The sequence below is a fragment of the Columba livia genome, chromosome W (genome assembly GCF_036013475.1).
Source record: "Columba livia isolate bColLiv1 breed racing homer chromosome W, bColLiv1.pat.W.v2, whole genome shotgun sequence".
NCBI lineage: Eukaryota > Metazoa > Chordata > Aves > Columbiformes > Columbidae > Columba > Columba livia.
Genome location: NC_088641.1, coordinates 20096047 through 20111162, shown reverse-complemented (window position 1 = coordinate 20111162; position 15116 = coordinate 20096047). Strand labels below are relative to the sequence as shown.

Below are 15116 nucleotides of genomic sequence, written 5' to 3'. Positions count from 1 at the left end.
CAGCTTATTTATTCAGCAGAAACCTAGAGTCAAACCCTATTATAGTGGCTGGCATGTGTAATTTCCATTACACAGTAAGGGTAGTCAAATATTGCTAGCACTTTGTTACAACAGTAATTTGCACAGACTTGTTGGTTCATTTATACAACTGGTGAACTCACAGACTTGTGGTCTCGGGAAAAAAATACAGTGTTTAATCTTATTTTAATGATGAATTTAATTGCAAATTTCTTTCATATTCAGAAAGGGCGCGCGCGCACCCAGACTACAATTCCCAGAATACACCGAGCAGTCGAACCGCGCCCCCCACCGCCTGCGCACCGTGTCGCGTGAAAGGTGACTCCACCGTCACTTCCGCCGCGTGGTGCAGGTCGGGAATGCGAGTCGCGATTGGCCGGTGACTGTCCTGCTTTTCAAAGTGCTGGGGAGCAGGAAGCGGTAACGGTGGAGGGAGTGCGGCAGAGTGAGAGGTTCCTCGCGGTGAGTACCTAGCGGAACCACCTCCCCACCCCGCAGGGCACCGCGCTGTCGGAGCGTGACCTAGCCGAGAATTGAAAAGGGGTCGATTTAATGCGCGCTTTGATGACGTAATAACTAATGAGGCAGCGGTGCTGCTAAACACATGGCTTGGGCCAGCACCGGTCTGCTCCCCTTCTCAGGGGCGCCCCCATGGGATACTTGAGCCTGCCGGCGGTCGTCCGTGTCGCTCTCAAAGCGCCCATACCCGGCGAGCACTCGGCGCTAGCTAGGCCTTCCGCCTGCTCCTGGAGCTCGGCGGTCGCTCATTGGTTCCTCCGCCTGGGACGGGCGCTGCTGCTGCCTTATGATTGGCGGGATAGTGGTGACTGCCATCAGCATCCGCCAATGATGCTGCGGCTGAGGTGCGCTGGATGAAGCTTGGAGGCGGTGTGCGCCGCCGCGAGAGGCTTCGGCGGACCGGGGCCGGCCTCGGCCTCCGAGAGTTCCGCGGAGCCTCGGGCCAGCGGAGATACCGACGGCAGATCGTGGTGCTGTCTCGCAGCCGCTATGAGCAGCGAGAGGCCTCTCCTGCCCCTTGGTAGTGCGGAGCTGGGCGTGTGCCCTGCTCGGCAGTGTGTGGGTGCTTGGGTCGCCTCAGTGGAAGCAAGGCCTTGGCTGTGGCTGAAAGGGGATAGAGGGGTTGGCTTGCATCCTTGCTCTGTGATTGTTATTTTGGAAGAAAAATATATAGGAAAGTGAACAAGAATTTCTTATATCGGTGTTACCTTGAAGCAACCACTGCCATTACCCACCAAACACTCCTCATTCTCCTTTTCTGAGATAGCCGCAATGAGATGGCATTGGTTTGGCCAGTGCTTGGTCTGCTGATCTGTGGTGTTTGATTTGCCATAACTCTACTCTGCCTACCTGCATTTGTGTATGATTCATGTAGGCAAAGAAATCAACTGTCTAGTGCCTAAAATAAGAGATCCTGTTCAAGTCCAGGAGTATGGAAATAAGATTACTTCATTGATGTAGAATCATAAGAACAGATCTGCAAATTGTGTGCATGCCATATAAGATGGATCTGGTGTCAGAAGTTGATACGGTTAAGTCAGTAGTCAATTGGGTCTTCCAAGAAAATCCAGGTAAATAACTGAATTAGTCCAGTTTCCATCTCTCATTTCTGAGCCTGCGTGTGTCAATTTGGATCACTTCTGTCTGCCTTCCTTAGCTGCTTGTTTTTTCTCTGAGGACTGTGCCTTTCACTTCTTGCTCCAAAGTAGTCATGCTCTCATTGAACACATGCTGTTCCGCTGAGCTTTCTTCTGCAATATCACTGAGTTTTGTCAGTGTTTATTGCAGGTCAACAATAAACCGTGGCAGATGCTCTCTGTTAACCCTGCCCTCCCCACTAAGGAAAGGGAGTAGAAGGAAAAGGGAGAGAGACTTACAAGTTGGAAAGTTAAAAGAGCTTTACTAATAATGAGAGAAAATAATGCAAAATATGCAAGTCGCCCACCACCAGGTGGGGGGGGCAGGGCTGGCGACTGGCATTGTGCTAGCGGTGAACAGGAACTGGATTCAGGGATGCACAGACTGGAACCAGGATCAGGACTGCAGTCAGGAGAACGGGCAGGGTCCTCTTCAGACACCGGCACTGGACAAAGAGAGTGAGACCCTCATGATCTCCCAGCTTTAAACTGTGTATGATGTGGATGGCATGGAATACCTCGGTCAATTTTGGGTCACCTGTTCTGTCCGTCCCTCCCTGCAAGTATTACCCTCTCACTTATGTGACATATGAAATTTATCAGTTGGCTGCTATAGCAATAGAAGATAAACCAGGGCCTTTTCTACATACCATTCCTACCTTTAACTCAATAAAACTGTAAATATTGGGTGTTATCAGCTCTGGAGTGAACACTGTCCAAAAAACATACAGCCAACTTCAGAAAAATACAGTTATTTAGAAGAACCTAGCTGAAAGGAAAATTCTGTAAGAGAGTATTGGTCTTTTTTTTAACCAAAACCAGGACAGTTTAAAATGAAAATATGCAATGACTGCTGCAACTGTACTTAGATATGTGATAAATTCACATTTTTTTACTGTTTTTGTGTTAATTCAGGACAATAAATTGCCTATCATAATTTTTTTTTCTTATTCATGATTTTCAGTGTTTTGAGAAAGACTGAAACTTTATAAAATGTCTTAGATTGGGGGGGCTTGCTTTGTTATTTTGAGGAAGGTTTTTTTTGTAATGTCTTCCTACAAACATGCAATTTGGAAGTAAATTTTGGATAGGTGGAAATAATGAGATTTGGGGGTCGAAATTTTATTTAGTTTAATTTTTATGGAATTGCACTTAACAGCAAGTCATCTATCCTTGTACAATGTATCAAATATGGGCAAGACGAATAAAACAGTGAATTAAATGGCTGACAACTTACCACATGAGACTTTATGTGGAATATCAGATGACAGAAGAAAAGCAGAAGCTGCTGGTCATCTGTGTTAGACCCATCATTACAGATGAGGTGAAATGAAGGCAACAGCAGCATTCTTTCCCTTCAAACTCACCTTCACCCTTGCCCTCACAAGATCCTGATATGTAATTCAGCATCTGCTTGGCAAAGCAGTGATAGCAGATAGAACTAGACTTACATAAGCAGTTGCTTCTGCTCTTCTTTTTTCATGCTCTTGGCAAAATGTCTTCTCTATGGGACAGTTTTTCTGAGATGCAAGAAAGAGTATGTTTTGTGCTAAAAATAGGAATTCCACAATTTCTTTAACTTGATGTCTGTTAGTCATAAGAAAATAACTTTGCTTTTATCAAAACGACGTAATTCTTCTCCTTTCTACTTCTATTGAACCCTGTATACCAGCATGTGTTTTTGTTGGAAGCAAGGTAGAATTTACACAGCTACACAGGGGAGTTATCAGGCATGGTGGCATCAGCTCAGATATGGTTAGTACATGTAAGGAACAGGTTTGTGCTCAGGACTTTCCAATTCCAATCACACAAAAAAATCTGCACCAGAAGTTAGGGAGCACCTGCTATCTAGTTTCTTCTAGTACTCTGAAGAATTAACTGCTTCTTTGCCATGCTAGAATTTTCCATTCAGTGGTTTGATACTAGCTGTTCTCCTGACTTTCTTACTTTTGTCTATATTAAGTATAACAATATAGTGAAGGGTATGTCTCAAATTCCTTTAAGACTCATTCAAGCTTAATCACCATTTTCTCTCAGAAACCATATGTTCTTCCAAATGAGTTAGGCTGTGAAAAAGAAACAAAGTTTCTGCATTCATATGACTTTGAAATATCTTGGCTTTTCCTGTGGTGTTCTCAGTGTGAGAGCCATGTGAATGTGGGAGTTGAAGATGAGTGCTGCTGCACAGATCTGAAGTCATTTTGCCTGGAGTTAATTTGTGAAATGCTTTTATTGAAGCACTTGGACTCTCTCCAGATATTCTTTTGCATAAGCAGCATACTAACATCTGTGTCTCATCCACAGGCACAGAGTTCTGCCAAACCTCTTCAGGTTTGAGAACCTCTGCAACTCCCATCCCCAGCTATGTTTGTTGCATAAGTAAGGGAGGAAGAGCCATCAGATTACAAGCCTATATGTCTCTTTCAAAAGGTTGGCAAAGAATATTTCACCTTGCAGGGGGAGAAGTCTAAGAAGGCTGGGTGAATAAGAAGCTCTTTGCTCATGGGTGTGACAACACATCAAATCCCTGGCAACTCCTATGTACTCAGAAGCTGAAAAGTGCTGCTTTATTACATCCTTATTTAAAGGAAGTAAACATCTTGTGTGCACTAGATACAAAATGTGACTTAAGTATGAAAATTTTCAGAACCATTCTTCCACCAAGTGGATTGGTAGAATTGCAAGAAGTAACTGTGTATTATGACATTATGCTGCCAAGATGCTGTAGAATAGTTAGCTGTGATGTTACATCCCTGCGGTATTTGCTTTGAGGGAGGTGGGGGCCCCTGCTGAATCTGTAGAAGAAATGCATTTACTCACTTTGATAGTGTTGTTGTTTTTTTTTGGTTTTGTGGTTTGTTTGTTTGGTTGGGTTTTTTTTCTCTCATGTATAAATAAGGCCATATTCCACTTCATTAACCCTAAAGTGTCCTACCTGTCAGCTACAATCAGATAAAACTGTTACTGAAACAGTTTGGTGTTTCTGCTGGTTTTATAGTCCCTGAAAAGTGCTAGTTAGTTCATGTTTGTATACTAACTTGACAGTACATAGTATTTATTGAGTGGCCAGTATTCTTACTGTCCTACTACATCTTTTGCAGACTAGTCCTTTTGCCATGGAAGCTGAAGAAATGATGGAATGTATCCAGGAATTTCCTGAGCACTATAAAGTTATTTTGGATAGACTGAATGAACAACGTGAGCAGGACCAGTTTACAGATATCACTCTGATTGTTGATGGTATGTATGTACAGGCCTGAGAACCAGTTGGTATACAGATAATTCTGAAAGCTGTGCTGGGAAGCTGTTGGGTTTGTCACAGGTCAGCTGTCAAACTGGGCAGCTAACAAATTCTTGATTCTGTATTGTGTGTGACTTGCTTGCAGAGTTTCATTTAAAATCTTGGGCTGAACAGAGTTTCCAGCAGTGATAAATAATTTTGCTTCTGCTTTTCCAAACAAGGGGCTAAATATTTTTAGATAGAAGCCCACTTTGAAACTGCTGTGCTATATTTAACATGTTGTCTAAGGATTTCCAAAACATTGTAAAAATATTTCTCCCTAACTGGACCTGACTGTCTGTATGTAGAGAACTTATACAAATATTGGATTGTTTAAAAACACAAACAAAACCCCAAACAAACAAACAAAAACCCAGCTTGAAATAAGATTGCCTTTTTGCTTCTCTGGTATCTGCTTACTATTTTAATATATTGATAAAATAGGGTAGAACAACTCACTTTTCTTTTTCTACGTGTTCTAAAGACATAAGTATTAGTTTAAACAGAAGACAGAGATATAAGTGCTTATTAGCTCATTAGAAAAGGTGGTGTCTGATAGATCACCTAAGATTGCTTCTTATCCCAAAGCAGTTCAAGGAAGATAGGCAGTGTCTACTAGGACAGATCTAGCTAAAGGAATACCACCTGATCCTTAGAAGGATATAAAGAACTCACTTGAAGGAAAAGGGTCCTACAGAGCCTGCATAAGAAAAAAGTAAACAAATGAAGAAAAAAATTACTCTCCTGGAATCACCATAGTTTCACTGACAATGCTTGCACAAAACTTATCCTGAATGTTTGTTCCTGCTCTAGTATTACCAAATCCATGTGTTGAGCTCAAAACTGTTTTATTGTGTAGCTGTGTAGTATTAATCCATGTTGCTTCTCTTACCTCTGTCCCATGGAGCCTTATGAATGTTCATGCCTGTACCAGGGAGAAGGCAACACAGTGATGAGGAATACACAGTCTGGAAAACAGGAAGAACAGAGCAGAACTACTTCTGTTCTGCAGGGCTCTTTATGCTGGCAGAAGTGATGATAAAAATACATCTGTATGTAAGAGCAGCAAAAAAACAAGGAGAGCCTGGATAAAACCTGAGAACTGAGCCCAAGACATACAGGAAAAAGTTTGCACAGGAATTTCCCATAACTTAAATATCTGAAAGGAGAAACACTCTGGAGCGAGTCCTCCAGCTGATTGAGTTGCAGAGCTTCAACAAGGTCAGTGATGTCAGCAAGGGTCTGCATGAGATGGGACAGACTAGTTGCAGTGGTATCCCATGTTACAAGGAGACATACAAAGTAACTATATGCTGCTGTAATAGATTTGTAGGCTGGGTGGTTCTGCAGCCATTCTCTGCATCTGCACTTATTCTGCAATATGAGTAAGGAAGGTATTAACCTAAACCAAAATTTTTGTCTCTCTTTGTAGGTCACCGTTTCAAAGCTCATAAGGCTGTTCTTGCTGCCTGTAGCCAGTTCTTCTACAAATTCTTCCAAGATTTCACCCAGGAGCCCTTGGTGGAGATTGAAGGTAGTCTGATTCATGCAAATAAAAACCTTCAGAGTTATATGCCCAAGCTCAAAATGAATGTAGTATCCTTGGTATGGGCTGAAATGCATGCTTGGTCATATTGATTAACTTTCTAGATCTCAGCTCTTGAGTTGTTCTGAGGTACTGTTATGGTTTAACCCTGGCTGACAACTAAGCACCATGCAGCCAGGCTCACTCATTCCCCCCAGGTGGGATGGGGGGAAGAATTGGAAGGGTAAAAGTGAGAAAGAAACTTGTGGGTTGAGATAAAAAAAGTTGAGTAATTAAAGTAAATATATATTTTTTTTAATGGCAAGGAAAAATAACAGAGAGAGGAAAATAAAACCTAAGAAAGCAATGCAAATGAGAACAATTGCTTGCTACCAACTGACTGATGCCCAGCCAGTCCACGAGCAGTGGCTCCTCTGCCCACCTAGCCCCCAGTTTTATTGCTGAGCACAACATCATATGGCATGGAATATCCCTTTGGACAGCTGGGGTCAACTGTCCCAGCTGTGTCCCCTCCCAACTTTTTGTGCACCTCCAACCTACTTGCTGGTGGAGCAGTGTGAGGAATAGAAAATGCCTTGACTCTGTGTAAGCACTGCTCAGCAGTAACTAAAACATCAGCGTGTTATCAACACTATTTTCAGCACAAATCTAAAACATAGCCCCATACAAGCTACTATGAAGAAATTTATCCCAGCCAAAACCAGTACAGGTAGCTATTGCCACTGGAAAAAACTTCCTCTGAAGAAAAACTAAAAAGAAGAAAATGCCTTGGCTGGGGTGCAAGAATAGGATAGATGTGGAGCAATACTTACCTGGTAGGCAAGGAGCAATTTCCTGGAGCAATACTTCAGCTTCCAGTAACTTGCTGCTTAGAGGTCTCTTCAGAGAGCAGTCATATTTTTATGTTTTAAATTTATACTTTTTATTATTCTATGCAAACAGCTTTTTGTCCATCTTCTCCTTTTATCTTTGTCGTGGCATGACTCTGTAGTTGTTCCAGATTCACATGTTTCTAAAGTAGACTTTTTATTCCAACATGAGTCTTTCAAGGGTGGCATCTTCATGAAACTGGCTATCAAAGTACTGTAAGCAAGCAAGTGTGCAAGATTCATCAGATAGATGAGACTGAGGAAATGCTGAAAGAGGCTGTTTTTCTTGCTTGTAAACAGGTGTAAGTAACATGGCATTTCGTCACCTAATTGAGTTCACCTATACAGCAAAATTAATGGTCCAAGGTGAGGAAGAAGCAAATGATGTTTGGAAAGCAGCTGAGTATCTACAGATGTTAGAAGCGATCAAAGCACTTGAAATCAGGTAAACACATAAGCCTCTTTTTCTTCCCAACACTGAAATGTAGAGTCTTAAGAATCCTTTTACAAGAGCTGGCTGCCAGTTGTTAAGGAAGTTTCTTCACCCTAGGTTTCCCGAAGCAGAGTCTCAGGCGTGAATTCCAGAAATTACTCTTAAGTAATTTATATGAAATGTACAGTGACAGAGAGCAGCTTGAACTGGGTGCCTCCACAGAGGGACCCTGAACAAAGAAATCCCTGGTCAATTATACCCTTACAATCCAAATTTCCCCACCCCTCGCACACCAATCCAAGCCAATTGTAGAACTAGGGTCTGGAGTCTCCCTGTTCTTCATTGGATCCCTTCATTTTCATCAGGCGGGCCATTTCTTATCTTTGTGGGCAGTTGTTTGTCTTTCACTGACCAGTCTGGATGGCAATCTAGGTGCTGTCCTGTCAGCTGCTATTTGCACCTGCAGCTGGAAAGTTGAAAAAGTCCTTGGTCTCCTTGGCAATAGCCAAAACATCAGTAAGCTCTCACAGTAAACTCTCTTTCTTCCCCCCCCCCCCCCCCCCCACTTTTTGAAAATGGGGGTTATGTTTCCTAGCAGTGGTGGAGCTGGGTGTGCAGAGCTGACTTGGCTCCAGCAGGTGCAGGTCAAGCCCCCAGAAATCATGGGCAGGACTTCACAGCAAACCGGAAACTGGTTGCAGGGATTACAGGGCCTGAGGCCTATAGATCACACGCAGACAAACAAGATCCTCTCTAGATGCTAGCCATAGTCAAAGAGAGCTTGACCCTTGTGATCACCCTCTTATATAGGGGGTATGATGATTATGGGATGGAATACTCATTTGGTCAATTTAAGTCACCTGTTCGATCCACCCCTCCTCAAACACGCCCCTCTCATGATGAAATGTGGGAAAACTTCTCAGTCTTTCTTGGCTACCATAGTAATAAATGTAAACATGAGCTTCTTCAGCATTCCGTTGGTCTCTTATCAGCACTGAGTACAGCATCTGAGGAAAAATATGCAGGCTAAACCTCAGAAAAGTACAGCCACCTAGAAGAACTTAGCTGAAAGAAAAATCACTAAAAGAGAACTGGTCTTGTTTTTGGCAAAACCAGGACAACTTTTCAAAAATGATGAATAATGGTTTAGCAACTTCATCTGACAGTTCCCTCAGGACCCTCGGATGCATCTTATCAAGGTCCCATGGTCTTGTGCACCTTCAGGTTCCTTAGATGATCTCACACCTGATCTTCTCCTGCAGTGGGTGGTTCCTCATTCTCCCAGTCCCTGTCTTTGGATTCTGTGAGTTTGGTGGTGTGGCTAGAGCACTTGCCGGTGAAGACCGAGGCAAAAAAGTCATTGAGTACTTCAGCCTTCTCCATATCCCAGGTAACCAGCTCTCTTATTTCCTTCCTTTTTCCCTAGTCTTCCTTTTATCATTGATGGACCTAGAAAAACTTTTCTTGCTGCTCTTGATGTCCCTGGTCAGATTTAATTCTGTCAGGGCTTTAGCTTTTCTAACCTGATCCCTGGCTGTTCAGACAATTTTTCTGTATTCCTCCCAGGCTACTTGTCCTTGCTTCTACCATCTCTAGACTTCCTTTCTGTGTTTGAGTTTGTCCAGGAGCTCCTTGTTCATTTGTGCAGGCCTCCTGGTGTTTTTACCTGACTTCCTCTTTGTTGGGATGCACCACTCCTGAGCTCGGAGGAGGTGTTCTCTGAATATTAACCAGCTTCCTTGGTCCCCTCTTCCCTCCAGGGCTTTATCCCATGGTACTCTACCAAGCAGATCCCTGGAGAGGCCAAAGTCTGCTCTCCTGAAATCCAGGGTAGCAAGCTTGCTGTGTGTCCTCTTCTCTGCCTTAAGGATCTTGAACTCCACCATCTCCACCATTTCATGGTCACTGCAGCCAAGGCTGCCCTTGAGCTTCACATTATCTACCAGTCCCTCCTTGTTGGTGAGAACAAGATCCAGCATAGCACCTCTCCTCATTGGCTCCTCTGTCACTTGGAGAAGGAAGTTATCATCAATGCAAACCTCCTGGATTGTTTATGCCCTGCTGTACTATCCCTCCAACAGATATCAGGGTGGTTGAAGTCCCCCATGAGGACCAGGGCTCGTGAACATGAGGCTGCTTCTATCTGTATATAGAGGGCCTCATCTGCTTGGGTCTTCCTGTTGGGTGGCCTGTAGCAGACCCCCACTATAATGTCACCTGTCCCTGTCTTCCCTTTAATCCTGACCTATGAGCTCTCGGTTGGTTCCTCATCCATCCCCAGGCAGAGCTCCCTGTACTCCAGCTGGTCATTGACAGAGGGCAACACCCCCTGCCTGTCTTTCCTAAAGAGCCTGTATCCTTTCATTCCAACGCTCCAGTCATAGGAGCCATCCCACCATGTCTCCGTGATGCCAATAAGATCATAGCCCTGCACGTGTGCACGCATCTCTAACTCCTCTTGTTATTCCCCAAGCTATGTACGTTTGCATAGAGATCTTTGTGTTCAGGCAAAGGGAAGACTGTTGCTTCCTCTTTATCTCCCCATAGACGTACTAGCTAAGGAGAGTGGCATTGACCCTGAGTTCCTCTAGTAGCCAGCTTTAAAAAAAAAAAAAACCCAAACAACAAAACAAACAAACAAAAAAACCCAAACACCTTCATGATGTGGTACACTGGAAACTTGGTTTTCAACATCAGTGTTGAGTTTTTTGAGTCACCTTATTCTGTGAAGTGGTAGCAGAGCTGAATAAGTATGTATTTTTTTTTTTAAATAGAAAAGATGGGATTGTGCTTTCTAGTCCTACCCTCCAACCCCACCAACACCCTTTTTTGACATTAGGATTAAGCATATTATCACCAAAATAACTTTTTTTTTTTTTTTTCATTCAGGAAAAAAGCGAAGCTTTGCTGTCTGCTTGAGAAATTTAAATGACACTTGAAACTGAAAAAGTATATTCTATTTTGTATCACTTTGAGTCTGTGTACACCGGTAGAGCTGTTGAACCAAGATTCAGATCAGTCCATCAAGCTAAACTCTCCAGCCTGCAATTATTTCCAACTACTGTATAAAAGCTTTCCACTTCCAACATTTTTCTACAAGATGGCAGGATTCATCTGTGAACAGTGCATAACACTTTTCATTCTCTGATAGTTTATTATACAGTGGGGCTTCTTCAGCACGTGTCACCACTTCTTCATCTGGTGGCATTCCAAAGTCTACCTTCTGGCCAACCTGTAATCACTTCTAAGATCCCTAGGCAATAGGGACTTTCTATTCAAGCTTGTGTGATCAGTGCAATCCACTCCATGTAGCATCAGTTGCATGATTCGTAGAGGGAACCTTCCCTTTGAACATCCAGCCCAGTATTGGCAGTAGAGGTGCCAGGAGAAGCTGTGCTTCAGTACCAATCGCTTCTGAAGCAGCTCAGACCCCTTCATATGCTGCTAGTATTTCTTTTTCAATTGGAGTATACTTGGCCTCAGATCCTTTGTATCCTTGGCTCCAAAAACCTAAGGGTCGACCTCGAGTTGCTCCTGATGCTTTCTGCCGGAGACTCCAGGTGGGACCATTATGAGAGGAAGATAGCCACTCATATTTGAGACTGATAATCAGTAGTAAAATCTCCAGCATGTAAGTGCTGTGGATAATCATGAGGGTGTGATTTGAAAGCGTTGACCCACTCAGCTCTGTCTGTGTTTTAGATGGAATGCTATCCCTGACATCTTGGAGGAAGGGGGTTGTGTGTTTATGATGCAAGGAGAAGAGCTATTAGCTGTGTGCTTTCCTGAAGTACAAGATGTTATCATAATCATTGTGTGAAGTCATAGCTGTAGTGTTTTCTAAGTAAGCACTGCAGGCAGTTGCATGCACTCCAGAGCTTAAGAGGTGAATAGCATAGGAAGGAATTAAATCTTATTTCTGCGTAGGCAGGCTGCAGAACTCCTTCCTTTTGGGAAGTTTTCTTTCCAAGTACAGAATTTCACAAGTTTCTTAGATAAACTTATGTCATTAGGCTAACTAGCCTTTGTTCTTGATAGGTGGTGTGTATCGTTCAAGCAGAGCTATTTAAAACACTTTAGTAACTTTATGTCAAAGGCTCCATAGCTTTAACCATGCTATCCTAGAGCTCTAAGGAATATAGATTAGGACAAATTAGCTTCTGAAATGCACACAGGTTATGTGGTCGTTCATCGTTCAGCTTCTTTGAGAAATGGCTAGCGACTGTTTAATGCAGAAGTTCAGTATCAGACAGAAACTGTTATATAAGTGCTTATGGGTCTTAACTATCTTTATGCAAATTCTTTGCAGGAACAAAGAAAATTCATCACCCTTAGAATCAAATCAAATGCAAGGTAAAAATAAACTGAAAAAGAGAAAGATAGCCGAAACCTCTAACGTTATCACAGAAACACTGCCATCTGCAGAATCGGAGCCTGTTGAAATTGAAGTTGAGATTGCTGAGGGGACAACTGAAGTGGAAGATGACAGCATAGAAACACTTGAAGTAGCTTCTGCAGAGCAATCTATAAAGTACATACAGACAACGGCTACATCAGATGAATCTGCTTTGGCTCTTTTGGCAGATATCACTAGTAAGTATCGTCAGGGAGAGACAAAATGTCAGATCCAAGAAGAAGGTGGTAGTGCAACTGATCCTTCGTGCAAACAGGTAGAAGGTATTGAAATTGTGGAACTTCAGCTGTCACACGTGAAGAATTTATTCCACTGTGAGAAATGTAACCGTTCATTTAAATTATTTTACCATTTTAAGGAACACATGAAAACACACTCTACTGAGAGTTACAAGTGTGACACATGCAATAAAAGGTACCTACGAGAGAGTGCTTTGAAACAGCACCTCACCTGTTACCATCTTGATGAAGGTGGTGCCAGCAAGAAGCAAAGACCTGGCAAAAAAATACATATATGCCAGTACTGTGATAAGCAGTTTGACCACTTTGGACATTTTAAAGAGCACCTCCGGAAGCACACAGGTAAGAGCCCTGCTATTGTCCTATACTTGTGGCTTTGGCTCTAGTATTTTGGATTTTTGTATGTTTTGGGGAAATAGAGAATATGCTCAAGAGAACACATGAGTCCTGAGTGCTAGAAATACTTGGCTTATATTTTACAACTAAAATTATTTCATTTTTTTGTTTTCCACTGATATAAACTTTGAGGGATTGAGGTGGTTAAAAACAGGCACCTAAAAGCAGAAAGCGCTAATGAAGCTTCTCTCTCAAGTCTATTAAATCTTAAAGACTTTTCAAAATAATTTCTTAAAGCATGTTTTCTTCTTCAAAAGTACCAAACTGAGGAGGTACTCTTACTTTCACAATTCTACTAGTAAATGTTTATGTTGAAATATGATCTGAACTGTGAACTTCTCAGTGGAATACACAGTTTAAAGGGTTTCTTTAAGTAACAACTTCTGAGCAAATGCCTATTAATGCATCAGGCATAAAATACCCCCCTAACAACTCTCTCTTGTACCATCTTGTTTGAAAGTTTCATCCTTGCTCTTGACATCTCACCTATGATTTAATTTTCTTTGTTAATTAACACAGCAAAACATTTTTAGTGACTATACTAGACTTCTGTTAGTGTAAAATCTGCCTCTTTGAAATCTGGATAGCATCTTTTGAGTCCAAAATGACTTATACTCCTGTATAATATGGGAGGTTAAGATGCTATTTCTTTATCTCACTGAAAAGTCTGTACAATCCGAATAGGTACTGAGCATTATATAGATAGCTCTTTGAATGTAAAATATATGTTGTCCTGATCTTTCAGATGCTTTTGTTTAATGTGTCAGTCATGAGTCATCAGTAAGAATTTAGTAGAGGGTAGCAGCCCTATTTCTTTTGCAGCTTATTGTTGTTGCTAAAGCCTTTTTACTGGAACTTCTTTGCATCTGTGTATGGGACTGCTGAGTATTGTTATATGACACTGCATCCAGTCTACTCCCAATAGCCCCTTAAAAGTTGCATTTATAAAAAGTGTTTGGCACATCCTTATCCCCTATGAAGTAGGAAGTGTTTCTCCATTATGACCAAGGCAAATATAAGCTACTTAACAGAAGTCTTTTCAGAGAAAAGTTTGTGGTGGATTAACAGAGTAACCCAAATATCATGGTATATTGGTTGCTGTTGTGACAAAGGATTTTGGGGATGAAGCAACTTAGCATATCACAGGAGATGCAGAGTACTTTCTAAATATTTATTGATACAAGTATAATACATGGAATCTGATTACTTCCAGTTCAGCATTTTGAAAGCCTTAAGCTTAAAATTAAACCAGATACTACCATTTAACTGTGGTCTCCTAAGATCAGTGGAAATACACCCATTGAGCCAAAGGCTTTCTAGTTTCTTAATTCTGTATAGTACTGGTTGAATATGAAAACAAAATTAAAAGACCAGGGAGAAAATGTCTTACAAAGTATTTGATCCTGTTACTGCTTAATCACAACACCAGCAATAACACACAAGTAGCAATTGGAGCAGAAATAGACATCTTATAAGGGTTGGTAATTCTTTTTGATGTAGGAATTTGACATTGCCAATGGCTATTATCTTTGTCTCAGTAAAAGAAAGGAAAGAGAACTATGGAGTTTCTTTCTTGCACATGCATACAGTGCCTTAAGCAGCTTCTGAATCTCTGGAAAAAAACCCTCAAAATTGTCTTGAATGTCATGTAACTGAAGGTACAAAGTCATCTCCAGAACATATAAAGAGGGAAGGTTTTTTTGCCTGATCTAATGATTCTCTTTTTTTTTTTTTTTCCCTTTATGAGAATGAATGAGATTTCACTTGCTAGTCATAAGTAACTCATAGGACAGAAATTCTGCAAGGCTGCACTTGAATAATGAAGCTACTGCTCTAAACATGCTTGTCTAATCCTGGTGTTTTGCAAAGCTTATATCCCCTAGCAGAAAAAGACACTAAACAACTTGATTCCCTCTGATTTTACTGGGAATTTTGACTGCTGAATATTTCTCAGAGTTAGGCCTTCTTGATTTTTTTTATTTTTTTTTTTCCCCTCTTTTTTTTTTCCTTTTATAGAGAGTGTGTGTGTGTGTGCGCTCATATGATTAAGGTGGAAAGTGAAGGAGGTGTGATGTGCTCCAAGCAGCCAAATTAATCAGTCCTTGTCTGAAACCCCTGTAAACTGAAGTAATTTGTATACAGATTATACAGACTTCTTAGTAGGCAAATAAAAGTCACTGTGGTGTTATGAATGTCTTTGGGTTAAAAAATATTTATTTTGGACAATCTCTTTCCTGTGGCTGTAGGATTATAAAGGACCAGTCCA

The 15116-nt window shown here is 41.7% G+C and overlaps 1 protein-coding gene across 6 annotated transcripts in view; it reads left to right on the top strand.

The window, feature by feature from the left end:
• Positions 1–322: 322 nt before the first annotated feature.
• LOC135577179 (zinc finger protein 131-like) overlaps positions 323–15116 on the top strand; it is a 29170-nt gene continuing 14376 nt past the window's right edge. Inside the window, exons 1-7 of one of the 6 annotated variants that reach the window (XM_065045018.1) lie at positions 364–480; positions 3978–4103; positions 4775–4913; positions 5888–6174; positions 6386–6487; positions 7669–7813; positions 12111–12796. In XM_065045018.1, the coding sequence (XP_064901090.1) occupies positions 7680–7813; positions 12111–12796 (820 nt within the window). In that variant the 5' untranslated portion in view covers positions 364–480; positions 3978–4103; positions 4775–4913; ... (1 more) ...; positions 6386–6487; positions 7669–7679. Of the gene's footprint in view, positions 481–3977; positions 4104–4774; positions 4914–5887; positions 6175–6385; positions 6488–7668; positions 7814–9063; positions 9192–9213; positions 12797–15116 lie in introns of those variants that run through there. The other 5 variants (XM_065045017.1, XM_065045016.1, XM_065045019.1 and 2 more) reach the window with 5 other exon arrangements.